Raw genomic sequence first — 26492 nt, 5'->3', positions numbered from 1 at the left:
TTCTTTTCTTAACCTGTTGTGTGTCTGTCTCTCTCTCTCTGACTGTCTCTCTCTGACTGTCTCTTTCTCTCCCTCTGAGTCTCTAATTTTCTAACTCTACACTGTAATCATTAATATTCAAGACTTACTGACCAAAAAATCCATTTGCACATATGAGTTGGACGTTGTCATGGACACTCAAAACTCTGTTAGCAACCCCAAGCATGCAAACAACTGGGTAACAAAAACACAACTCTAATGACCCATAATTGCAGGTTTGAGTCCCAGTTGTATCAGTTTGTTTACAAAGGTGTGTTGAATTAGCTCATCTCACCTTGGCAGTATTCTGTGAAGCGCTTTGAGATGTCTAGAAGACGTGAAAAGCGCTATATCAAATACAAGGATTATTATTATTATAATTGACACCGAGACTCCTTGGTTAGTGAGGGTTCACAAAGGGTTTCTGTTCTTGAACAATATCCAGAGGCTTCCCTGCTGGAGGTGTGCATGTGTGAATGTCAAGTAAGGTCACAAGTGGCATTTGACCGTGATGCCCCATGGTCAAAATGCTTGCCAATACCCAAGGTTTACACATGAATAATAATCATGTGTGCTAGTTCCTGGAGTATGAGCACTATCCATACTGCAAAGTCAAAACTCTTTAAGGAAAGGGAAGAATTTAGGACGAGAAAAATTAGCTGACAGAAATCAAAAGCGATGAAGCAGTTGATCAGATTCTTAACAAATCTGATATAAGATCTGAAATGAGTACTTTGAAATGTCCTGCCGATGTGAAAAGTGCTGTGTAAATTGTATAAATGCAGTGCTAAAGTTATATCAGAAAGCTTGAAATTTGTCCATTGTAATAAAACTACCATCTACCACCAGATAAACATTGGTTATATTCACACTAGTATTTCACCCTGAAACTCTGGAAATTTCCCTCAAACCCTCCACCTTGCCTCCTTCTTCCCTATTTTCAGATCACGCCTGAAGACCTTCCTCTTTGACCGTGCTTATGGTCACTTCCCTCCAACTCAACGTCAGGCTCCTGACTCCGACATGCTATCCTGCCTAAAGGGCAATGTATAAATGCAAGCTGTTGTAATATGGGCAAGCTGAATTTCTTATAATAACATCGGCTCACATAGTGAGACACATACAGTAAGGCTGTGCTTGGAGAGTCAGCATGGAGTGTTTTGGCATACACTCAGTTTATCAAAATATTCAGTTTTTATTACTTTTTTTAACTGGTCATTTCACCGTGGTCCTATATTGCAACGTAGCATTGTAATAAATGTCCATTGTATGTCCAATAAATGGCCAACGCTTTGGGACGTCCTCCTGACGTGAAAGGCGCTCAATAAATGTAATTTTGTTATTGTTGCAGCATGGGCTTGAAGGAGTCGTGTGCATAATAAATAATAGGAAATTCTGGACATGCATTGCAGGTTGCTCACCAACCTTCCCTGTGGGGTTTTTGGGTGGCATCCTTAATTAAAATCCGATTAACTTATCCTCATGAATTAGTTATGAGCTTGCAGCAATTTCTGTTTTTCTTTCAGATGGTCAACATTTTGTTGAAGCTGACACTCCAAGGTAGTGCTGGGAGTGTTTTGCATTATGGAGATGCCATCCTTCAGATGAGATGTAAAACTGAGGTCTTGTCTACCTGGTCAGGTGGACATTAAAGATCTCGTGGCACTATTCGAAAAGAAAGGGAGTCTCTTCCGGTGTCCTGGCCAACAATCCCTTAAATAAAAAATTGGTCCCTCACTCCATGGCTGTTTATTGGACAATACTGTGTGCAAATTGGGAATCACGTTTGCCCACAAAATACACATTCACTCCATTTTATAGTAAATCCTGTGAAGCGCTTTGAGATGTCCTTCCGACATGATAAAGTGCTGTATCAAATGCAAGGATTATTATTTGTTCTTTTTATATCTCACCAGATGTTTGATAGTGATCTGAGAGGACTCGATTACATTTGTTTGTATCTGCTTCCAGTATTTAACTACTGAAATATTTTAGTTGTGTAATTTTGACTGGAACAGAAAGAGTTACAATATTAATGAAAGGGTTTGTGATTTCTAATATTTCAAATAGTACTTAGAGTTGAGAACCCAGTGTATGTGATCGTCTGTGGTTCCTTGGATTGAGACGACTGGGAAAGCATTCTATGAGTTGAAGCCGATGGATTTCTATGTGTGGAAATCTGAAAAGTTTCCATAGTTCAGATTTGTGGTCCAATTCAACATAGTCAATGCAACCTTTAGCAGATTCAGTGCTGCTTTGATAATTAAGAGTAGTGTTCACTGTGTAATTCAAGATATTAGCATAATCCAGTTTTTGCATGTACTAAACATTGTGGCTACTTCTCATTTTTGAAATTTAGATGTTAGAATTACCTTATTTCAGAGTTTTCATGAACACAATATTTCACTAGAATAGTTGGTACATTTTAAATTAATTTAATGGTGGTTTATTTCACTCATTTGAATCTGAGTTGGCTCCAAGGAAACACCCCTGGCAAATCCAACTAGATCTGTAGTAATACAAGCAGACATAAAGAAATAGACATGTTCTTAGCCCTGGAAACCAATTGATTCAACACTGGAAATTGACAGGAGAATATAGTCGGAAAGATAGCTCAGCATTTTGGGTAAGATCCTACATCAGCATAATTAAAGTACCAATTCCAGCATTAGGATATCATTACTGTAATATGGACCCCTGAACTGTGCAAACTTCTCTAATGTTTGATACAATGCCTGGAATCATCCTAATGTTTGGTAAAACCCAGTAATACATGCTGTAACTACACTCTGTGTACCCTAAAATCTTATTTATGCTGTTGCACATTGTCCTGAAAGTTTTAACTATCTGTCAGCCAATAACCCCTTCTCCCAGTGCTGTTTCTGGGTTGTGTGCTGTATCCATGTAGTATTTAATTTATATTCCACTTTGTACCCCCAAACCTGTCTCATGATCAATGCTTCTTTTCAGCCCAAATTCCCAATCAATCAAGATCCCTCTAAATATCATCAACCTGAGTATTGACCATTGGTGGAAACATGCTTCTTAGTTAATTTCATGCCAATGCAGCTTCATGTGTTTATTTTGATCTAGCTGATTTATGAACTCTTCCCTACCTCATTGAGTATCTTATAGGGAGAAACTATTTCCACTGGTAGATCAGTCTTCGATTTAAGATTGCCACAAGAAGAGCTTTGTAAAAACTTGTTGGGGTGTAGAATGCCCTCCAAGTAAGATAGTAAAGGCAGAATCCACTGTGGGTTTCAATGGGGAAGTAGACAGGAATATGCATGTTGGAGGCTTGAAAGGGCATGTAAGGGTAGAGAAGTGGAATTGAAAATACAGCTGGCTCTGAGAACCCTTGCAGACTTGATAAGAACATAAGAATTAGGAGCAGGAGTAGGCCATTCGGCCCCTCGAGCCTGCCCTGCCATTCGATAAGATCATGGCTGATCTTCAGACCTAACTCTGATTACCTGCCCTATCCCCATATCCCCTAATCCCTCTATTTTTAAAAAATATATCAGTCTCAGCCTTGTTGGGCTGAATAGCCTGCTTCTTTGTTGTAATTTTCTATGATTCTAACTGCTATTCCAGCATTTCTGTTATTTCAAATTTCCAGTTGTAACCCCGAATGTTGTTTAGAGTCAGTGCTAACTGGATGGCTGAATCTTGAGATATGTAAGCTCTTTAATGAAAATGTAATTGAAGTAAATCTGCAATTAATTTTACTGCAATTTATCTGAGCCATTTAATTTAGTTCATTGTTGAATTTTTTTTTGCACGTTTGTGAAATGACTCTATCTAGTGACAATTACCATTGATTTAATTTGGTACGAGTCATGTCCTACACATAGTGGGGCATCACTGGTGATCCATCACATGTCTAAGCCGATTCTCTTTCATGGTTTATTGGGGTGAGGTAATTGTATAATAAACGTCACTCCATCTAGCCAGTGTTTGATCAAAAACAGTTTTAGTTCAGAACTCTTCTTTTTACCCTGATAGCAATGCTGTTCAGATGTAACAATCAGATCATTGCTTAGTTTCTCCTGAGCAATTAGGAGTTTAGATGACAATTTATTATGAAAGATTTTTATTTAATTTGGTTGCAATTAAGTGTTGGTTACTCATTTGCTTTGTCTTTAGATTTTACTTAGAACTTGCTTCAACATATACCAGTGTCTGTTCTAACCCTGAATGTGGTTTAGAGTCGCAGTATTAACTGGGTGGCTAAATCTGAGAGGTGTAAGATTTTAATGAAAATGTCATTGAATTAAATCTGCAATTTACTCTGATTACACAGTACTAATGCTTTACTTACATTTAGGGAAGCAAGGTGCAGACAAGAGTTGGCCTGCTGATGTTGCTGTCTACATGGATGACTAGTTGTCCTATAGCTGTCTCTAACTTTCTGCATAACCAGACCAATGTCCCTTTTGTATCCTTTTATATGGTGTTACAAAAAACAAGCATTTATTTTAGTGGTACATTGCCAGATCTTCCCAGAAGTCTTAAATTAAATATGCCAGTATCCTAATCACCGGTACACAATGGAAGAGTCTGCTTCAGTTTTATAAAGACTTATCATTCCACTTAGTTATCAGTGTTTCTTGTTCTTGAACTTTTAGATTAGATCTTACTTGTTTTATCTGCTTGATCACACTTCTCATTACCATGCTTGTTGTGGTTTTCCCATTACAGTACTTAAAACAAATGTTACCTTGTGATGTTAAAAATCTTGCTAATGATGGCCAACTTACAGTAACGTTGCAGATAAATGCTGGTTAGGTTCATGTTGTGTTCTGCATTAACAGAATTCAGCTGGTGATGTGGTTGGATCACTACAGTTACATTCAGCGCCCCGGTTTAGTGTGGGGAACAATGAGGCAGGGTTCCTGTTAACTGTACCAATACTCGTATGTGAATAATGGCCACTTGAGCAAAGTGCCTGTAACCCATGAAACTGTACTCAAGTGGAAGGGGGAAAAAGAGATTCAAATGCCCTCAGTAAAGAAGGGAAACCCTTTCTTAATAATTAAACTATCAAATCTACTATAAAATGGAACCTCATATGTGGATTAACGGCCTTCTGTCCATTTATACTAAAGGGAGAAGTTTCATGAATAAAAGTGTTTATTTTCTATTTCCAAGTAGTTGATTTCCCTTGACAGTATCCTACAGTTAACTGGACAGATCTCTGAGAATCTTGGAGAAGAGGAGCAACTAGTACAAGGTCTCTGTGCGCTATTATTGGGTATCTGCATTTATTACAATGAAAACACGCTGGAGAACTACACCAAGTAAGTAATTTTGCGTTGCATACTGGCATACCTTTAACATTAAAAAGCACAATTAGCTTCACGTGGGATAGAATCGAGTTTCTGGGTAATAAATCAATAAATCTTTACTTTTGTAACTTTTTCAGTTTTCGTTTCCCCATGTTTTTGCCACAGGTTGTTTTTATTGAGAAAAAGGTTGATTTGTACCAGAAAGTCCATTTTAAACAATTGGATTTTTGTAGTTGATGGGACTGGGTCAGAAGATTATGGGTTCAAGCTACACGTTAGGACTTTGAGATCATAGTCTGGTCTGACACTAATGGTGTCCAGAGCAGTACTGGGAAAACATTGCATTGTTAAGAGATGCCATCGTTCAATTGAGACCTTAAAACAAGTTCCTGTCTGTCTATTCAATTGATATTAAAGGATAGGACAATATTTAATATGTGAAATAGTGGGTTGACTGAGGCAGAGCAGCTGAGTGAATCCAAATGCTGCAGGTTAATAGTAATTTAAATTATCCAAGCACGTTTTGTAATTGTGGTAAAATGATCTTGCTTGTTCAGAGGGTGTATTTCAAACATCTACTCAACACACCTATTGTTCTTACTGATGGGAGCAAGTATTGACTTGATACACTGTTACTTTTCTTCAGTTTTCCCAGCTATACTGTACTGTTTCTTCCCCCTGAAATTACAGATACCTTATGATCAAGCGAACAATAGGCCCTTGTGCCTAGTTTTACATAAGTCAAATCCAGTAGAGAGTTCAATATCCGTACGAAGTGGAACCACCCTCATTGTACATATGAAAATATTGTGGATATTTTAATAAATAATCCTTGCATTTCATGTAGTGCTTTATTGCACAGTTAAAATGTCTCAATGATTTTCACAGGATTTAGCTAACCAGTATTTTGCACTAAAATGCCAACATCTGGTTCATTAGGTAGCCATTAACATCACTTGTTGCTTTATTGATCTTATCTGATCATTCATTAAGTTAGTTTTTTGTTTTCCACCATCTGTGATGTTTTGATGTCACAATGAAAACTCCAAACTAACGTTAAAAATGGTACTAAAATTACTTAGAAATCTGAAAGTCACCAGTGGAGAATATTCAGAATCTTAAAGCGCTGAATCAGTAAGAATGTGTAAGGAAACTTCTGAATTTTAAGAGTATTGTACTTACAAGTATGGACTAATACATGGGTAAAATAACAAGGAAAACATATTGTGAATTAGGTTTTTTATTTGTGATCACTATTTAATAATCAAATTTTTTTTTCTATGAATAGGGAAAAACTAAAACAACTCATAGAGAAGAGGATTGGAAAGGAAAATTTCATTGAGAAACTGGGTTACATCAGTAAGCATGAGTTGTATTCTCGAGCTGGTCAGAAGCCGCAGCCCAGCTACTCCACTCCAGAGCAAATGTTGTTTGACCATGAGTTCACCAAATTAGTTAAAGAATTGGAAGGTAACTATCCTAGAAACTGCGCTCAGAATTAACTAAGGCTTTAAAAACGTTACACAACTTGCAGTTCCTTGTTGTCCAGGACGTAGCCATCACCATGTGCTGTAGATGTCACTATGTGTCGAAAACATTTAATGTCACTTCCTGCACCATGTACAGGATGAACCTCCGAAATTTTGCAAAGGAGGTCAACGGCACTTCTTGCGCATCTTTACTTTGTTTAGTCAGGTGTCCGACACATGCTTAAGAGTATCCAAACCAAACTGAGTTCTAAGCATCCCAACTACACGTAAAATTCCCATGTATCTGAATGGGTACTCCTTCTCTGGAAGGATGCACCCTGCTTACCTAATTCCGGAGAGTATAAATCTCAGGCTGGTAAGAACCAACACTTGGGAACCCCGGAATGTGTGTTGGGGTACTACCAATTGAGCCAAGTGATGGAGTTTACCCAGCTAAAACCGCATAGCTTGCCATTAAGAGCACTGTCTGCTAAGAGTAGTCTTGTAATCTAAATATCTCTAATTGCCTTGTATCTCATTTGACATATACTTTAATCCTATTATAAGTTGACATCATTACAAACACTTTGAATGAATCTGATTCAGCTGCAGCATTGAGTGATCTTATTTTGAGGCTCGTTTAGTGGATTTTGCTTAAAGGTGCTTGCTTTACCCACAGACATTCAATGCAAATGGTGATTTCAATAATGGTACTTCAAATTAATTATTCCAGCAGGTAAAATAGAAATGTTTTGCTGCACAAATATTAATTTAATTATATTAGAACGAGGAAAGTAATGTCTATTTTCAATCCAGTTCTTATAATAAAGGCTGTCCAAAAATCCAGTGAAGATGAGAAAAAAGAAGAGGAGGTGAAGAAGTCATTGGAACAGCATGACAGTATAGTTAACCAATACAAGGAACTCATCCGGGAACAGGTAACCTCTACATTTCAGTAAAAAATACCTAATTATTACAAATAACCTTGTTTTAAGATTTTTCTCTTGCACCCAAAGCTTGCAAAAAGGGTGAAGATCTATATTTTGAAGTTTAAAAGTTCTCTTTCTCCATCCCAAGATAGTTTTACTATGAGATAGGTATGAAGCCATCAAGAAGGCAGTGCAATTGACAATCTCCTAATCTAACTCCAGCTAATACCATAACCCCGCCTTATCCCCATATCCCTTAATCCCTTTTGCAATAAGAAATATATCTATCTCAGTCTTGAATATGTTCAAGGAATGATTAAGTTAATTTCAATGACTAGTCTGCTTCATCTCCCCGCTCTATCCACTGCAACATCAGAAGAAAGCATTTCTCCTCTGTTCCTAGAACTCCCTTTGACTTACCCTCCTGACTTTCAAATCCCACTTCAAGACATTGTCTGAATACATTGTGATGTATGAATACACATGAATACATAAAAAGTGCTATATCAAATGTAAGGATTATTATTATTATAGATCGATAGACATCAACATTTTTAAGTTTTGTTTTCCGTAAATCTCCTGATGGTCTGACGTCTCTCTCTAAAATTCAGGATATGCAACTGAATGATTTGAAGAAACAAGTATCTGCCCTGAGCAGCGAGAATGAATTGAGCCAAGCAACCATAACACAGCAAACTTCACAGGTTCAGCAATTAAGGGACCAGTACAACCTCCTCAAAATACAGCAAGGTACTACAGCACTTGATACTATTAAACCAGTTCTTTCAAATTATTTTATCTAATTTTTAGTATCCCGAAAATACAATAATGGAAAATTATTTCCCAATCTCTTTTCTCGCTTTCTTTTCTCAAGAAAATTGTTCAACCGATTGTTTTAAAATGGTTAAATGTTACTGCTCACCCATCCTATTTTTTTAATTCTGTGCTGACTTTCAGTGGTGTATGGGTCAAATTAGGAACATAGATCAAACTGAGAACTTTAGCAAGTGATTCCAAATGTTCTCAATTTCTCACACAATAACAAACGGCTCCTTTTTGTCTATAAATAAATCAATAAAACCTCTTTGTCTCTAGACTGCCACAGAGAGGTGGTTTGTCTTTTCCATGGCTTTATTGCAATAGCAGTTTGGGTTGGTTACCTTACCAAATTTTTTATTTTGCAATTTAAACGTGAAAGCAGGCTATGCAATGTCTCCGAAATAAAAATAAATCACAGGAAACAAGCAGAACAAAGGCAGACTGCACCGGTCCAGGCCCTCAAAGCTGTGTAGATGAGAGCAGAGCTATGAGCAACGATTGGATTCTTCAGTCTTGACACGGGGGGACCTTATAGAGAAGTGTATACAATTTTAAATGGAATTGAAAAGGTAAACCCAGAACAAACCTTTAGGAGGTATGAAGAAGGTTGAGCAAGAATCTTAAGTTTAGAGTTGCAAAAGACAATTTCAGATAGATACCAGGAAGTTTTTCTTTACACAGAGGGTAATTAATGACTAGAATAGTTTGCCAAGAAGGTTGATTACTCCAGGACGCTGGAGTCATTTAAAAAGCAGTTTGATGCTGTGATGGGAAGTTGGTAAGGTGAGTATTCTGAAGGGATGAGATCAGATGGACCTTCTTCATCCAAACCAATCTTGTGATTGGGGATCAGGGTAGATTTGATTGAGTATCTGGGTAGATTAGGTTAGTGGTGCCTGTCGTTTAGGAGGTTTCAAAAAGAAACTTAATGAGCCTTCTCTGCACCATCTGTGGTTGCCAAAACAAAGTGACCTTCAGTCTTTTTCTCACCATAGTTTTTTTTAATTTACCTCTGACCTATTGGAAAGGAAGCCTATGAAGAGATTTTATGAAGAGAGGGTACATTTTAATGAATTTTCATACAATTAAAGTTAGATTAGTTAGATTTGTACCCCGATTACTCCAGTCCTTGCCAAACTCCACTGGCTCCCTGTCACAGAGCGGATCGACTTCAAGATCCTGACTCTTGTGTTTAAATCCCTCCATTCCTTGGCATCCCCCTATCTCTCTAACCTCCTCTCTCCCCACAGCAGTACCCGCTGCCTCTGCTCTATTCAGTCCGGCCTCCTCCGCATCCCCTGAATCCTCTGCTCCACCATCAGCGGTCGTGCTTCCAACCACTACGCCCTGAAACTTTGGAATTCCCTCCCTCAACCCCTTCGCCTCACCCCCTCCTTCCCCATCTTCAGGTCGCGCCTGAAGACCTTCCTTTTCGACCGCGCCTACAGTCACCTTCCCCTCCCCCTGGCTCGGCCTTAGGCTCCACCATTGTTAAGCGCTCTGAGACGCCGCCCAGCATGGAGAGTGCTATATCAATGCAAATTGTTTTTGTTGTAGATGTTTGTACATAATAATAATACTTGCATTTAATATAGTGCCTTAATGTCAAATGTCTGAAAGGGTTTCACAAAGTTTCTATCAAGTGTAGTTACTGTGTACTAGCACTGTACTGGAGTGTCAGCCTAGACTGTGAGCACAAAGTCACCACATCTTAAAGATCCCATGGTACTGTTAAAAAAAAGTGATCAGTCACTTCATAGTTGTTTAAGGGACATTGTTGTGAGCAAATTGCTTGCTAATTTCACCAATACAAACAGCAAATCCTTTGAAGCATTTTGAGACATTTCATCGGTGTGATGTATCAATCACGACCCAATGTCAAATGCAAGGATTATTATTTGTAACTAAATATGGGCAGCCAATTTGTTCACAACAATCTCACAAATGGTTATGAAGTGAATGAGCTATTTTTATCTGTCCTACAAGAAAGACACTGGCAGAAATTTCCTTCTTTTGAAATAGTGCAATGGGATATATTTCCTTCATCTGAACAGGTAAATACGGCATATTTTGTTTCAGCTTTTTGTGCTGCAGTATTTTGTCTTAATCACTAAATGCTGCTAGATTTCATATTGTTCAACCATTTTCCATCACCGATTCATATATTGCGTCTGATGTTGTCAACCTTAATCATTTTGTAACATCTGTTTTCTCAATTTATGATTTTAAGCTACCTGTGGAGTCCTGTAGCTCAGTGGTTAGAGCACTCGCTTTGCAAGCGAGAGACCTGAGTTCAATTCCAGGCAGGGCGAAACCTTGGGCAAGTTTCCTTACTCCACACACCTAATAATAATCCCTCCAAAACCAAAAACAATAATAAATTGGTCATTTTCAATCTATGATTGTTTGTGGGACACTGCTGTGCGCAATTGGCTGCCGTGTTCGCCCACAAATATACAGTCAGTTCACTTTACAGTGAAGGGAGGGAGTGAGGAGGGGGGAAATGGTCAGGGTGAGGGGAGGGAAGGGAGGGAGCGAGGAGGGGGAAGAGAGTCGAGAGGGGAGCTGAAGGCTCGGTCAAAGAGAAAGGTTTTGAGACCAAATGCAATATCAAATGCAAGGATTATTATTATTATTATGGAGTGAATAATGAGGTATTTTTGAATACTGAGAAAAGTTTCAAAATCACAAAAAATTTATATAGTGACTTCATGGCAGGAGGGCGTCTCAAAGTGCTTCGCAGGATATCTGTGTATTTTGTAGGGGAGCACAGCAACCAGTTTGCACACAGCAATTTTCTACAAATAACCATGAAGTGAATGACCAATTAATTTGGGCAATTTGCCAAGACACCGTGAGGAACTTCCTTCTCTCTTCAAATAGTGCCGTGGGGTTTAGGTGAACAAGCAAACTGGACCTTGGGTCAACGTCTCATCCAAAGGAAGGCACCTCCGACAATGCAGCTCACCCACTAGAACTGCATGGAGTATCAGTCTGGACTTTGAGTTCCAAGTCCTGATGTGGGGCTTCAACAACCTTCTGACTCGGAGGCATGAGTATTACCAACTTAGCCAGGCTGACACAAAGTTGAAACAATTGACATGGCTCAACTTTAATGAAATTTTGTAGTACATCTGTACTGAGAGGTTGGATAACAAATGTGCAACTTTCTGTACCTTAGGTAAGGACAGCCAACAACATAATATTCACAACAGTGAGGCAGCACAAATCAATGGGATCCAGCCGAAAGCTGACTTGGAAGAAATGGGAAGGTTGCGAGAAGAGGTTGAACAACTGAAACAGCGGCATGACTTACTACAGGGGCAGCTGGCGGAAAAGGAATCTTTAATTGAAAAACTGGTAAAAATTGATTTATGTATTTCTGTCTGTGTTATGTTTACTAGGTTAGTCTATGGTTGGCCCATGAAATAATCCGACCCATGGGAATAGATCAGGGTCTCACAATATCCGCGTAGGACTCTGACTATTCTATTTTTAGTGGAGATTGGCAATCTGTGAATCGTCCATTCGTATTCAAAGCAAATTATTTATTCTGTGAGCCTTCAGAAATTGGAAACCAATTAAGTAATGTATATTTTTGTGGTTTCTATGTTTCCTCTATTCTGAAGGTAGTAGGTTCAGAGCAAAAGGGCTCGGCAACAACCCGGTTCCTCACCTAAGTGACTAAGTTTGAGCCTCGGCACTGGGTATCAGCGGCTGTTTTAGTTTGGAATGTAACCTAATCATTCAGAACTCTGTGACCTGCTCACACCGTATTGACCTGTCCGCTCCCTCTGCTCCGCCGGCTCCTGGTTGCTCCATGTCCCCTGTCTGGCTCGCCCAACCATTGGCGGACGGGCCTTCAGCCTCTCTGCCCTCACCCTATGGAAATCCATCCCATAGTCTCATTGTCTTGCTCCCTCCCTTGCCTTCTTCAAGGCACGTCTAAAACTCTCCTCTTCAACTGTGCCTTCGATCACCCTCCTACTACTACAATCACTGCCCTCCACCCCTCTTGATCCCAACCCCCTGCTCGGGACCAAATCCCTGACTGTCCAAACTCCTTAGGATGTCCTCCTGACGTGAAAGGCGCTTTACAAATGTAATTTGTTGTTGTTTTTCCCTCAGTTCATCGCTGAGTATTGATTAGAATCTGAAACCTTTCTAACTCCTCCCCATTCTCTTTTCTTTGCCTTTGGGTGCTAAGGCAAATTGCAATGCCTAGATTTCCACCCAACTGAGGACAGCTAATTTAGCAGAGATCAAATTTTATAATGTTTATGGCTTGGTCCACACAGCACATGGCTCATTCACCCACTAAGCCATTAGGAGGAGCTCAGTGCAGTGTTATATATGCTTGTTATATAATCAAAGCTGGACGGTTTTCTACACACATGAACGGTGACGTCAAATACCCGAAGGCACTGTTTTGATTTTTAACCTGGGTAGAAATTTGCTGAACCAAGCAAACATCCACGTTATAGAAGGGTTCCCCTGTGTTTGCAATTGTCATCAGTGTTTAGAGCTCGTGAAGATTTAATGATCTGCAAAGCTTTAATGTGTGCATGTAAATTGTTAGACTGTAGATACAGCTAAATGTTTTTTGTAATATGTGTGTTCTGGTGTTTTGTTTGTGTTCAGGTTCATGCATTCATGCAGCACTGATCTATTTGTGCCAACCTTTGCAAAGCATTCCTAGTTCCACTATAGCCTGGTCAGATGCAGCAAACTTTTGCTGTGTTGCAATAATCCCACCTGCACAGGGGCATGTCAGCGTGAATTTTTTCCATTTTCTACACTAGTGATCTCTGCCAATTCATTGCCATTTTATGTGTGGTTTGTGCTGAGCATGTGGGTTCATACCCACAAAGGTATTAGTTAATGCATTTGACATAGGACCTCTGTAACTCAAGGATATAAGACCTGCAACTTGTTTACCTGGGCTGGACTTGATACTATTTCATCACCGTTCCTGAATCCAATTCTCACTTTTTCAGTCTTCAACTTCCAAAATGGAGGCTCCATTATATTGTATCAGCACATTCAAAAAGGAGGAAACTAGATATGTATTTGCTGAAAGTTATTTGCTCATAACTTCAGGATATGAGAGACAGTACGGCAGTATTCTTTTTACTTTGGGACCTTTCTGGTTCTACCTACAGTCTCTTTTGTGAACCATTGAATCTAAATGTGTGATTGCTGCTGTTGCTTTCACGCTGAGCAGTATATCTGAACATGGGGTCTGTTTTATACAGAAGACAAATCAGACAATGAGCAGCAGGGATGGAGAAGGTGGTACCGATCACAGTGGATCCCAGGATGAAGAGAGATCAGAACTGCACAAGGTAGTGCTTGTTTTATGTTTATGTACAAATTTGCATTTTGTGGTTTTGAACAGGATAGTGAAAGTACATTATGGGGGCTTTCAATTTCCTGCCGAATTTCATACTGTAGTAATTTGAAAACATTTGAAATAGGTTTACCGTGTGATCAGTAATAGAATCCTCAGCCCTATCGGGCAAGATCAATGGCGATCTCTGCTGAATGTCAGTATAATATATGTTATACCAATTTTATTTGGGGGTTGTTGACACTGGGATAAACTCCATTCTGTTTTCAAATAGTATAATCTTTAAACATCCACCTGAACAGGCATATATTATGTATATAATATGGTATATAATATTCAAATAATAAAATAATAATCACTACTTTTGGTGTAGCGTTGTTCATATCAGGACAATGTCCCAAAGTGCTTCACAGATTATACTGTGAAGTAACTTGTGTGTTTGTGGGCAAACACGGCAGCCAATTTGTACATCACAATGTCTCAGAAACAGCCATGACCAATTTTATTTGGTGGGTTATTGGCCAGGACACTGGGAGAAAACACCATTCTCAAATGCAAGGATTATTATTAGAATGTGGGTGAAAACCTCTGGATGATCTGGAGCTTGTGGAGGGTAGAACTTTGTAAAATTGGAAGTTACTTAAGGAAACTATTGCAATGTTTCCCGATATAGCTGGGATTAATATTTTTGAATCTTTGGAACAAGCACTTGTGTGATTACGATGTCAGTTTGCCAGTATAATATTTATCAGTAGTTGTCTGCATAAAGTGATTGGTGTGAAAGACGTGGTTTGCTTAGATGTGCTCTGAAATATACAACTATCACAAATGATCAGCAAAGCCAGTTTTCAAGGTTGTTTTAGGTTAAATTTATTTAGCGGTTTCTTGGAAGCCACAAATTACGATACATGTCCCCTTCAAAGTCTGAAGATCTTTGTGAATTGTACTAGTCTAGAAAAAATACTGTCTGTCACACTAGTAACATTGTTTGCAATTTCTTCTCTCATTGAAGCTACTAGACAAATTAAGAACCCAAGTACAGACACAGGCTGCAGAGATTAGCCAGCTTCAGGCTGAGAAGCAGGCGTTATCACAGAAACTAAAGAACTTGGTAAGAGATCGTTGCATTGACTTTTGTTAAAGAGACATGAAGGTGGAAAATATGACTGGATTGTGTTTGTAGTTGACATTTTAATTTTCTGTGTTTTTCAACCAAGAAAAGACCTGAAAAGCCAGACAAAATTGCCATTGCCAGCTTTCAAGATTTTATCCTTTTTTTAAAAAAGATGTATTGTACAGTGAATTTCCCAATTTTATACCTAACAGAAGCCATTATTAATACAATGAGTTCCAATTTGTGATTGCCACATTTTTGTTCCATCACCTTCTATTACAATGTATTCCATAAACTCCACTGAAACAAGGCATTGAACAGCACAATGATAGTTTCTATAATGTGGATTAATGTTTAGAAATATTCGCTTGATTCAGTTTATTTGCAGTGTTTGAAAATATTGTAAGAGTCCTACAAGAAATTACTGTGGTAGTCTAACCCTTTACAGATGCAATGTCCAGTAATTGCTTTGTTTTCTTTAATGAACTTCGATGCACCAAAGAAGAAACCAAATTTTCCATTTTAGGAATGACAGTGGTCATTTAGTTTTGTTTTAGAAATGACTAAAAGCATCTTGGTAGCGATGCTGTCACATTCTTGCTTTTTACCTGCTGAGACACGTACACAGTATTGGATAGCTGTCTGCTTATACAAGCCACTCTCGGTCTTTTACAATATATTTGAATTGGTAAGAGCTTAAGATTCTATATTTTTGAAAGTGTAGAAAACAGCACAACAGTAGATGTGAGGTTACTCAGAAACATAATCTGGGTTGACTATGACGTGATTCAGCTGAAAGTCAAATCAGTTAAACAATATACTCAGACTTGTTCTTTCAGTTGCTAGTCTACATAGCCCCACTATTTTTCAGACATCTTTTGTGAAAAGCCATATGACTACTATTTTGTGAGAAAAAGAAGGTCTTGACGCTGTTGATTTCCCTGGTTTGAGATCGCTCCTCACCATACCCTTTTTCCAGCCCTACGTCCCATCTCTGCTGCCCCTCCCATGCTTGATCTCTGATCTTTGTCTAAATTTCTGAAAACCTATCTTTGTCTGTGACTTTGGTCTCTAGCTTTTAATCACCCTGTTCCTTGCTTGGCAAAGAAGGAACTATATTTACCAAGTGGTTTTATATGTTCTTCAATAAGATGCTTTATAAATGCAACTTGTTAATTTGCGATGATCTACATTTCTAAATATTAGACTGATCAAGGAAAGAACAATTTTAAGATTAAAATTCTTATATTAAGTTTAATGTAACCAAATCAGTGGGCTGACTTCCCTGAATCATTTCTTTTCACTTTGAAGCCGGAGGCTGCACAAGGAGACGGTGATAGCAACATCGCACAGCTGGAAAGCAGACTATCAGCATTGATGGATGAAAATCGAAAGTTAAAGGTTTTAAAATTCGCCATTTCATCAAGTGATCTCTGCAGCTTTATGCCTGCATTAATTCATAGAATTGTAGCGCGCAGAAGAAGACCATTCGGCCCATCACGCCCGTGCTGACTCTTGAAAGAACTATCCAAATGAATCCCACTTCCTGCTTTCTCCCCATAGCTTTGCAAATTTGTCCTCCCCAAATATCTATCCACTTCCCTCTTGAAAGTTGTTATCGAATTTGCTTCCCCCACCGTTTTAGGCAGTGCATTCCAGATTCAAACAACTCACTGTGTGAAAACATTTCTTCTCACCTCCCCTCTGGTTCTTTTGACAACTATCTTAATCTATGGCCTCTGGTTACTGACCCACCCACCAGTGGAAACAGTTTCTCTCTGTTTTGAACATCTCTATTAAATCTCCCGTTAACCTTCTCTGTTCCAAGGAGAACAATCCCAATTGTACTGTGTATATACAGTATATTGCACCCTTACTGTGTGATTGCTCAGTGTGAGCTCTGATTTGCTAAACAGGGCAGGATATAGGCAGTCCGGGCACCAGGGCGGATGGACGATTGCAGCCTTTGCCTGTAGTAATCTACAGAGGTATAATGTTATTTTCACAAATGCTGCTCAACTGACATTTGTCAATATGTGGTATGAACATGGTCCAGAATGGACTGTTTGTGGAAATTAAACCCCAGTTAATTGGACAGCCATTACTCAAGCTTGGGTTACACACCCACGTAGCTCTGTGGTTCATTTTTCAGTAAACTGAGTCTTGTTGTCTCAATACATGCTGCACGATCTGCCTTCTGTTTTAATGGTATATTACACATCAGTTTATCAATTAATTCCCTTGTCTGAAGTTGTTTGCGTGATCAAATGCTTTCTAAAATGTTAGCAGTCTGTATCAGTTTGGGCAAATACGGTGGAGTTATAATAAATATATTTGGGCATGATATTCGACTGCAATAATTAGTATTAATAAGCAAATCTTTAATTTGTTGTTGAAAGACATCATTCCAATCGAGTTTTCACCCATTTCTTTGCTATGAGTTTAATGAGGCTGTTGCAAATGCAGACTTTTTGTTCTGGGTACAAGCCTCACTTCAAGACTTGTCTAGATTGACAGTCTAGGTTAGGATAGGGTTAGATGCTGCATTGTTGGAGCTTGCATATTTTGGATGAGAAGTTAAACAATGATCTGTGAGTTCATTATATTATTTTGAGAAGGGAGTTTCTTCCTGTGCCCTTTTCAACATTCCCTCAAATCAACTGGTCATTCACTTCATGTTATTTGGGGATCTTGCTGATGCAGATAGAATTTGAGAGGAATTACTGTGAGGCATTTTGAGACATTTTGAAGTAAATAAGGTGCTATAATATTGTATGTTGTTTCTTGTATGTAAATACAGGACCAAACGAAGGCCATGACTGAAGAGAAGAGTGCCCTGGATCAACAGCTTGCGTCAACAAACAGTACAGTTGCCATCCTTCAAACTGAAAACAGCAAGCTGCAGCAAGATGTCATAGACTCAAAGAAAGAGCAGGATGATCTGCTTGTGCTTCTGGCTGACCAAGACCAGAAAATCTTTGGACTGAAAAACAAACTCAAAGAACTTGGAGAACAGGTATGATACCAGCCAAAAAGAGGAAAATCTGCATATCTATAGCAGGTCCATCCGCATCTGAAAAGAAGAGGTTAACATTTCCAGCCAGTTGGTCAGACATTGTCTATGAATTCTTATACTTATACTTGACTGTTTGGATGCAGATTGATCTGTCTTATAATGAAAGCTAAATTTAATAATAATAATAATACTTGCATTTGTCTTCTGGACTCCTCAAAGCGCTTCACAGAATATATTGTAAAATGAATTGACTGTGTATTTGTGAGTGAAAGGCAGCAGCCAATTGCGCACAGCAGTGTCCCACAAACAGTCATGGACTGAAGTGACCAATTTATTATTGGGTTTTTTTCTTGAGGGATTATTATCAGGTGTGTGGCGTAAGGAAGCTTGCCCAAGGTTTCGCCCTGCTGGGAATCAAACCCAGGTCTCTCGCTTGCGAGGCAAGTGCTCTAACCACTGAGCTACAGGACTCCACCCAAATTTTTTGTCAGACTGCACCACATTCACACTAATGAGCCCAGTACAGGCTATATGTTGGGTTAATTGACTGAAACATGAACATAATTCAAGTTCAGGCTGATTCCATATCATCTCATAAACTATATGCTATCTTATGAGACACACTTAATGTGAGCTTCTTTCAAAATACATTAGTTTGTTATTTATGATTTCAGTGATGTACGTTAATTAGTGGGGTGCTATTCACTCTTCAATGAATAGCTGAAATATGTAGTGACTGAACTAATAATAATCCTCACGTTTGGTGTAGCACATTTCCCATTGGGAGAACGTCTCAAAGAATTTTCTATAAAGTATGATGACTTTGTATTTTTCTCACTCTTCGTTTTTTCTCTCTAATTCTGGTCCCCTTTCATTAATCCCTACTTTTGAGGTACTTGTCTAAAAAAAAAAAATCCAGTTCCGAACATGATTGAGGGTTGAGAAATTGCTGAGCCATGATTGACCTGTACAGTGTGGGGAGTAACTCACCCCGTGTGTAATTTCACAACTTTTAAGTATATATACAATGAGATCTTGTTGCTATCTTGCAGCTCGGTTTTGTTAGTCTGAGTATGAGAATGGTAGCAGTTTTGAACTGAATTTAGAGGAAGAAGATCTCACCTTGTATTTAGAACAATATGTTACAAAGCTGTTACCAACTTTGCTACTGACAGTGTTCGATTATATTGCTGGCTGTCTAATGTGTACAGAAATTTTTAGTGCTAAAGCCTCTCTGCTGAATTTGCTGAGAACTCACATAATTTTAAATTGTTAGATCTGTAATTTGCAATCGCTCAGTTGGGTGGAGAGCAGAAAGAAATATCTTGATTGTCTGTAGCTGGAGAACAAAATTGCAGTTTGTCTGAAGCTAGACATTAGAGACTCCTAAATGCACACTTCAACCAGGTAAAACATTGTGTCTGTACCTAAAAGTTGTGAAATTGTACCATTACTCGTACATGGCACTGGTGATCTTCCCATTGCATGTACAGCTATAAATAAGTGCAAGTTACGTCAGCCTCATGCATTTTAAATACAGTGACAAAAGAATATCTTTCCTTTATACAGGTTGAAGACGAAGATGACTTGGATTCCGTTGACCAAGATGACGATGAAGAAGATGATGATGAGGATGACCTCAACTAATTGTAATGCAGTTGCGCCACAAGCAGAATAGATAAATAGTGATCGTGTTGTGGAAAAAGGATCAATGCTACTTTTATTGCAAAATGCATAATCTACAAGCACATTACGATAACTGGGAATGTTTATTTTGAAAGGAGAATTTGAAATATTTGTTATGTTTTACCCATTTCATTTTTCTTACCAGGAATACTTACTTTTTAATGGATTCAATTTTTAACAAGCCAAAGTTAGTTTATTCAGTTCAATAGGTAAACAAAAAGTTGGAATCATTCCCCTTGGTACATTGAGCAGACAGGAGATGTCTGAATTGAAAAGCAGTTCTCAGTTGTGCTGATGTAATTTAAGTTCTAAGAAGTATCCAATCATAATGTTTTTTGTTGCTTTAATGGAAGATTGGATGCATTTTGTAGGAGGTTATTATGACTGTTTCTGTCAAGCCTCCCTATGGTAAACTGTTTTACATAAGTTTCTTGCTGGAGAATGACTTGTGAACTCTTGGAAGGTGGATAGATTTCAGACCCAGAATAAATGTCATCATCTAGACATTTCTAGACTGCATTCATATAGGCTAGTTTTAGACTGGTACAAATTATCAATGCAGCAAACTATTATAACCCATATGTGTTTCCCTAGTTCTGATATTGGTTAGATAACCTAGCATATCTATAATGTAAGATCGGGTTAAACCAGCACAAAGTGCAGCACATTTCTCCTATTGAAGCCTATATCATCAATATTGGGCAGTGGTGCCTTTGGTTTGGAACCGTGGGCACAAAGCACCTCAATAGATTTGGAATTACATGCTGACTTATGTGCTGACTGTCTGTGCCAGCCTTTATTCATATTTATACCAGTCTATCACTAGTAGAGGAATTAGTGTGCCTTTACTTTATTTAAAAGCTATGTTGCATCTCTCAGAAATTCAACAAAAGACAGTGTTGCAAAGTTAATAACTACACAATATTTGAAAAGTTTAGGATGATGGGTATTTCAACCTAATTTAGTGTGAATTATTAATCTCGCGCAATACTTCAAGCAAAGAATTGCTACTCTTGGCTGTATTGATGATGATAGATCCTGTATGATTTATGTAATTTATTGGCTTTTATGCCAAATTGGAATAAAATGAGAAAGTACACTAAATGTTATTTTTTCTATAAAGTGAATGTTTAATTGTGTTGAAAATAAAGTTCATAATCAGGAAATTTAAGATGTAAACATTTGAACTATCTAGAATCGATATTCTGCATAGACACAACCTGCCTCAATAGGTTTGGAATATAACACTTGTGTCCTGACCAACTGTGCTAGCCTTATTTATATTTATACCACTCTTATTACTCATGAAGCAATGAAATTCAGAATAAATGAACCAGTTAGACTAGGTTGTAATTGGTACCAAGTTAAACTAATGCAATGTGCTGAATATCTCTGCTCTGCAAAATATTTTTCTATTTCCCTTTAGATAATGAGAACTTAATGTTCTCAACCCATTGAACCTAACATGTAGGATGGTCCTAAGTAGAAAAATCAGTCAACAGTTTTTTTGGGGGAAGGTAATTTGCTGGTTAAAAGTTTGAAATACTGTTGTGCTACAAATGAAAGCAGAAAATTGAATAACATGCTTGAATAGTTGAGCCCAAAATTGCCACTAATTATAATGCAAACAGTAAATCCATCATTAGATGCAGTAAATGATTTTCCAATGCTGGCATTGAGGAAAATTTGGAGTAATCTGCAGTGCACTGTGGTCTTTAGAAATCAGTTATGATGAATGGGTCATTGGCTGAGGGCATAAGGACACCCACCTGTTACTGAGTCGAACTTGCTCTTTGCTCTTATTAACATTCTCAGTTATCTGATGTCAGCCTGGCCAGTAATAACAAGGATACTTAAATGGTTTCAGCACTTATGGAATGAGAAAGAAAACATTTGCCAGTTAGTCTTCCTGATTCCATCTTAAATTCATCAGATTTTGTGCGATGGGTAAGGATGGAATCAGACTTACCTGTAATACTCTGCAGATTTAGATAAAAGGACATAAAAATGAATGACATGTTGAAACATATTCCACTATTATTAGTGTCTGGACTGGGAGGAGATGCAGCGTAATTTCTGTGGAAACGCATCTGATTGTAGTTTTCCATAACTTGCAACAATTCGGAAATCACTGACTTTCAAATTATATTGAGGGAATACTCTTTAGGGCAGGTAAGGTATAGACTAATTTTTTCAAGTTTACAAGTGCTATTTGACTGGCCTGGTAGACTGAAGTGGATTGTTTCAAAATAGATCTATTGTTGATTCCAAATGCAATTTTGTATTTTGATGTTCAATATGACAACGTGTAACCTAACACAAACTTTGTAATAGTATTCTGTCAGATAGTTGTTCTTAGAAACATCGAGTTAACTACCTACATGCAACCAACAATTCAACATTTGTGGTGCCTTTTGAACTTAAACTTTGTTAAATGTTTTGTTGATGTAAACTAGGAAACTTTGTTATACGTATAAATTTGGTTGTGGTTTGAGCTTGACTTCGATCTTACAGTATTTGATTGGGTCAGTTTGCATGTCTATTGAAAATGAAGAACTAATTTGTCAGCAAGTTACAATACAATTATATAGCGCCTTTCACATCAGGAGGATGTGACAATCTATCCAATATTTTTTCTGTAGAAACTTTCAGTAAATCAGTTTCTGTCTTTGAACACTGTGCATCTGGGTGAGCTGGGCTGTATTCCAAATGTTTGTTTTTGGATTGGGATCAATGTTTTGTTCTCCCCAATACCATGTAGCTGATCATGCAAATTGAGCAAGGCTTTTGATTCCCTGTTAATTTGTGATATTTGTTGTGGATTTATTGTTAATTGGCCTCTGCAAATGGTTTTGTTTGTTCTGATTTTAATTTGAAATTTAAAAAAATCCATCTGAAAGCCAGATAATCACAGGATTTGGATCTGGCTGATATGTAACTAATCCAAAGGTTTTGTCCTTTTCAATGTTTGCCCGGTTGCTGGTAACCTAATGTGCATTAGGTTATCACATTTGTGGTTCACTGCTGTGCGCAATTGGCTGCTGCGTTTCGCCCACAAAAGGTACAGTCAATTCACTTTACAATATTCTGTGAAGCGCTTGGCAACGTCTCAATGATGTGATAAGGTGCTATATCAAATGTAAAGATTATTATTATACTATTATGTAAGTTAGATTGGATAAATGCTGTGACTATTTGATGTAGGTTCCCCTGTTAATGGAGGGTTTAATGACTTGATGTTGTTTACTAATCTGTACTTTTGAGAGTGGAATGTTATGATGAAGTTCTCATTTACAGTATTTTAGTGATATGTAGAAGAAATCTTGGTGAAGAGTATAGTATAGGACACAATCAAAGTTGAAAAGGGCAGGGGTTAATGAGATCAATTAAAATATAGTGGCTAGTGAAGAGATTGTATCATTGAAGAGTTGAAAGCAGCCACATCAAAGAGCACTGCTGAGATTAACATTTAATTAATTAGTTAATTAGTTCAGGATTGCATTATGCAAGGAATGGTTTGTGTGCATTAAAGCTGTGTGATCTGAGGAAATAAAAATATGAATTTATCAGTAAGATAATAAATGTAATCTTAACATGAAGAGAGAAAAGTGTCAGAAAGATCAGCCCTCAGGTAATGGAAAATGAGTGGATGAACAATCAAATCCGCAATGGGGCTTTGAGGGGAAGTTAAATAGCCATGAACATAGTTCTGGTTGAAGACCTAAGATGGGAACTCATTTAGAAGTGCATAGTGCAAAATCCCAAAGTCTTCAGATATGTCAATAAATGTATTAAAGTGTTCCAAGTAGAACCCTGAGGTGTGTCGCTTAATGGACAAGCCTTTTTGAAATTGTGCTGCTGAATGCGGGTAAGGCCAGAACTTTCAAGTTCAAATAATTTGAGACTGGTGTTCTTCAGTGGTACTTTACTATTATGATACTATCAATGTTTAAACAATCATTTATTCTAATAGCCAAATGCAGAAGCAACAAGACTGAATCCCATTTAAGAGATTAAACATTTGAACAATTTAAAATAGTAAATTCTCACAGAGCCACTGACTTGGCAAAAAAAATCAGAATTAGAATATGAAAATAAATCTTGTTATTTCTATAATTTAAGAAACTATACAAATGATCAATTTACTTCTTATAATTAAAATAACGTGCCCGAATTAACATGTAACACTATGAAAGCCACCTTTTAAGGGTAGATCTAGTCCATTTTACCCTTTTGCTATAGTGTTTTCTTACAGTGACCTTACAATTAGATTGGTTGACTATGCATGGTACAGCATTTGCAATATAATTTTCCAAACTTTGTTCCCTTTGAAGAGAACACATTTTTATTTGAGTAAAACAAACATTGAAATGGGTATTGAATGTTTTTTGCAAATGTTTCAGAAGACACGACTCATGTTCCAGTCTAAATATACAGCTGATAAATCTACTTAACAGTTTGCGCTGTCTCTTCCAAATTCTGTTTTACACCACAATTGGAAACGCTGAATGCCTCGTAAATGTAATTAAGGCGATGGCAACAAATCCTAGCAAACTTGCTTTATGGTCCAAAGCCGTCCCAGTTTCCCCATGAGATTTGACCCTTTGACACATGTTGCTGGTATTCCTGTTGTGGAAAATCTCAGTTGGGAAGATGATAAATTAACAGTCTAGGTATTTGTCGGAACAAAAATCATGAGGAAATTGGTGGTTGAACTGAGGAGGTGATATGGGGCAGAAGTCCTTAAGTGGGGAACATAACAGTGGATGCAAGAGTACTTTGGGAGTTGTATACCACACCAGCTTACATGCAGTGACACGTTATGGATGTATGAGATTACTGTTGGGTTCAGTGTTACCTGGTATACCAATGCAAGTTTTTTTTGATCAGTTGGATGTCTGACATCTGCAAAAACCCATTATCATGCTCAAGAGTATCAAACTGAACTGAGAGCTCTATAAATGTATGGAAATTTCCTTTTGTCTGCAATAGAATGCACACTCTCACATTGAAGAGACGAAACATGCTTACCTAATCCTGGAGAGTTTGGTGCAGATTGGCAACAGCTAAGTCTCGGGAACTACTGTGTATTTACTTGGATACTGTTGGGAGTTCAACCAGCTAAATCCTCACAGCTTGCCATTGGGAACACTGGCAAGCTTCCTACTGTTAGTCCAGCTAGGATCACCCTACCTGTTAGGCTTTTGCTTGATGGGTTACCAACAAGGAAGAATTTCAGCCCCATTGACTGGTCTGCTGCTCCCAAGTCCTCCTGCGTGGTCTGTCATCAACATTACCTGGTTCAGGTACCAGACTGCTGAAACCACCACAAAGGATTGACTCAATTTCATTAGTCCAGTAACCAGGCATGTTACTTTTCAACCTGCTCAGCCCCAAACAGAACTTGCTTGCTTCCTCCCCAGGCAGAGAAGTAACCACCCAGCATGGATAGAACAGTCCTTCCTCAACAAGTATTCTGATTCAGACAGGCTTTACAGAGGGAGGAAAGTTGTCGAGAATGGCCCAACTTTAATTAAATTCTGCTAATGAGAAAGACAAACAAACAAAGGGACTGGACTGTCTACCTCCATAACCAGAAAAAAATTACTGTGCAAGCTTTGTTTGATTTTTAAGGAAAAAAAGTTAATTTTATAGACTTTTTCTGATGTATTGTGGTTTATTCTATCAGTTAATTTATTATGTGATTATCCTGTGTAGTGCAAGGGTGATCAGTTCAAACGTTCAATGCACAAAGGGTTAACATACGATCTGATGAGGTTCAATTTGCCACTAAAACATCTTCTCACATCAACATGTTTGTAGGCTTTAGACAGCTGCTGGCTGAGCATCTGTCTGAGCCACACAAATACCTGTCCATGCTAGAGTAACCACAGGAATGAGATTCCAAAGCTTGTTTTATAGTACAGTGCCATAACAAACACTTTTAGTCTAGATACAAAAGTGTGTATGCATCTTGGGACTGAGTTGGAATATTTCAGAGGCTGTATATTTCAAGAGTTTAAAACTCATTATTTACATGCAGTGCAGCCATCATTAAGTAGAGTCCTGTAGCTCAGTAGTTAGAGCACTTGTCTCAGAAGCGAGTGACCTGGGTTTGATTCCTGGCGGGTCAAAATGTTGGACAAATTTCCTTATTCCACACAATCCCTCAAGAAAAAAAACAATAATAAATTGGTCACTTCAATCTACGACTGTTTGTGGGACACTGCTGTGTGCAATTGTCTGCCGCGTTTTGCCACAAATATACAGTCAATTCACTTTACAGTATATTCTGTGAAGCTTTGAGACGTCTCGAAGAGGTGCAAAGCGCTATGTTAAATGCAAGGATTATTATTATTTATATTATGATGCCACATGCTGCAGCCTACATTCATGGCCATTCCATCAATAACATGTGGTCTTTCAGGGCTGAGGGACTATAACCAATACTATTTTTAGCTGAAAATGAGTTATGAGTTAGTACGATATCCATAAGTATATCATTAATTTTCTACATGAATAGTGTTTTAATTGTACAAATAATCACACAGAAGTAGATTAAACACATAATTTTAAATGCACAGAGGCAGAAAAATCGGGTTAAAGTACATTAAATAGGAAAGTGAAACATCATGATGTGAGTAGGCATTGTTAGCTTGAACTTTGCTACGGCTTGCCTAATACAGCATTAGTTGTTGGGAGAAGATTGGCTATAACCAACAATGTTTTCGTTGTGCACAGTGAAAGCATTCTCTGTATCTCATCAAATGTGCTGATCTTTTTTCCACAGTTAAATCAAA

The 26492-nt window shown here is 38.0% G+C and overlaps 1 protein-coding gene across 3 annotated transcripts in view; it reads left to right on the top strand.

The window, feature by feature from the left end:
* The window catches only part of uso1 (USO1 vesicle transport factor), a 56902-nt gene extending 36106 nt beyond the window's left edge, over positions 1-20796 (top strand). For 2 of the 3 annotated variants that reach the window (XM_007891908.2, XM_007891907.2), the window contains 11 exons: positions 4349-4459; positions 5203-5321; positions 6598-6779; positions 7595-7716; positions 8319-8457; positions 11708-11886; positions 13782-13871; positions 14889-14987; positions 16302-16391; positions 17791-18006; positions 19576-20796. In XM_007891908.2, the coding sequence (XP_007890099.1) occupies positions 4349-4459; positions 5203-5321; positions 6598-6779; positions 7595-7716; positions 8319-8457; positions 11708-11886; positions 13782-13871; positions 14889-14987; positions 16302-16391; positions 17791-18006; positions 19576-19653 (1425 nt within the window). In that variant the 3' untranslated portion in view covers positions 19654-20796. Of the gene's footprint in view, positions 1-4348; positions 4460-5175; positions 5322-6597; positions 6780-7594; positions 7717-8318; positions 8458-11707; positions 11887-13781; positions 13872-14888; positions 14988-16301; positions 16392-17790; positions 18007-19575 lie in introns of all 3 variants that reach the window. The other variant, XM_042341292.1, reaches the window with a different exon arrangement.
* The last annotated feature ends 5696 nt before the right edge of the window (positions 20797-26492 follow it).

This window comes from Callorhinchus milii, unplaced genomic scaffold (genome assembly GCF_018977255.1).
Source record: "Callorhinchus milii isolate IMCB2004 unplaced genomic scaffold, IMCB_Cmil_1.0 Scaffold1, whole genome shotgun sequence".
Taxonomy (NCBI): domain Eukaryota; kingdom Metazoa; phylum Chordata; class Chondrichthyes; order Chimaeriformes; family Callorhinchidae; genus Callorhinchus; species Callorhinchus milii.
The sequence above is the reverse complement of the archived record's forward strand: the minus strand, read 5'-3'. Positions and strand labels throughout refer to the sequence as shown.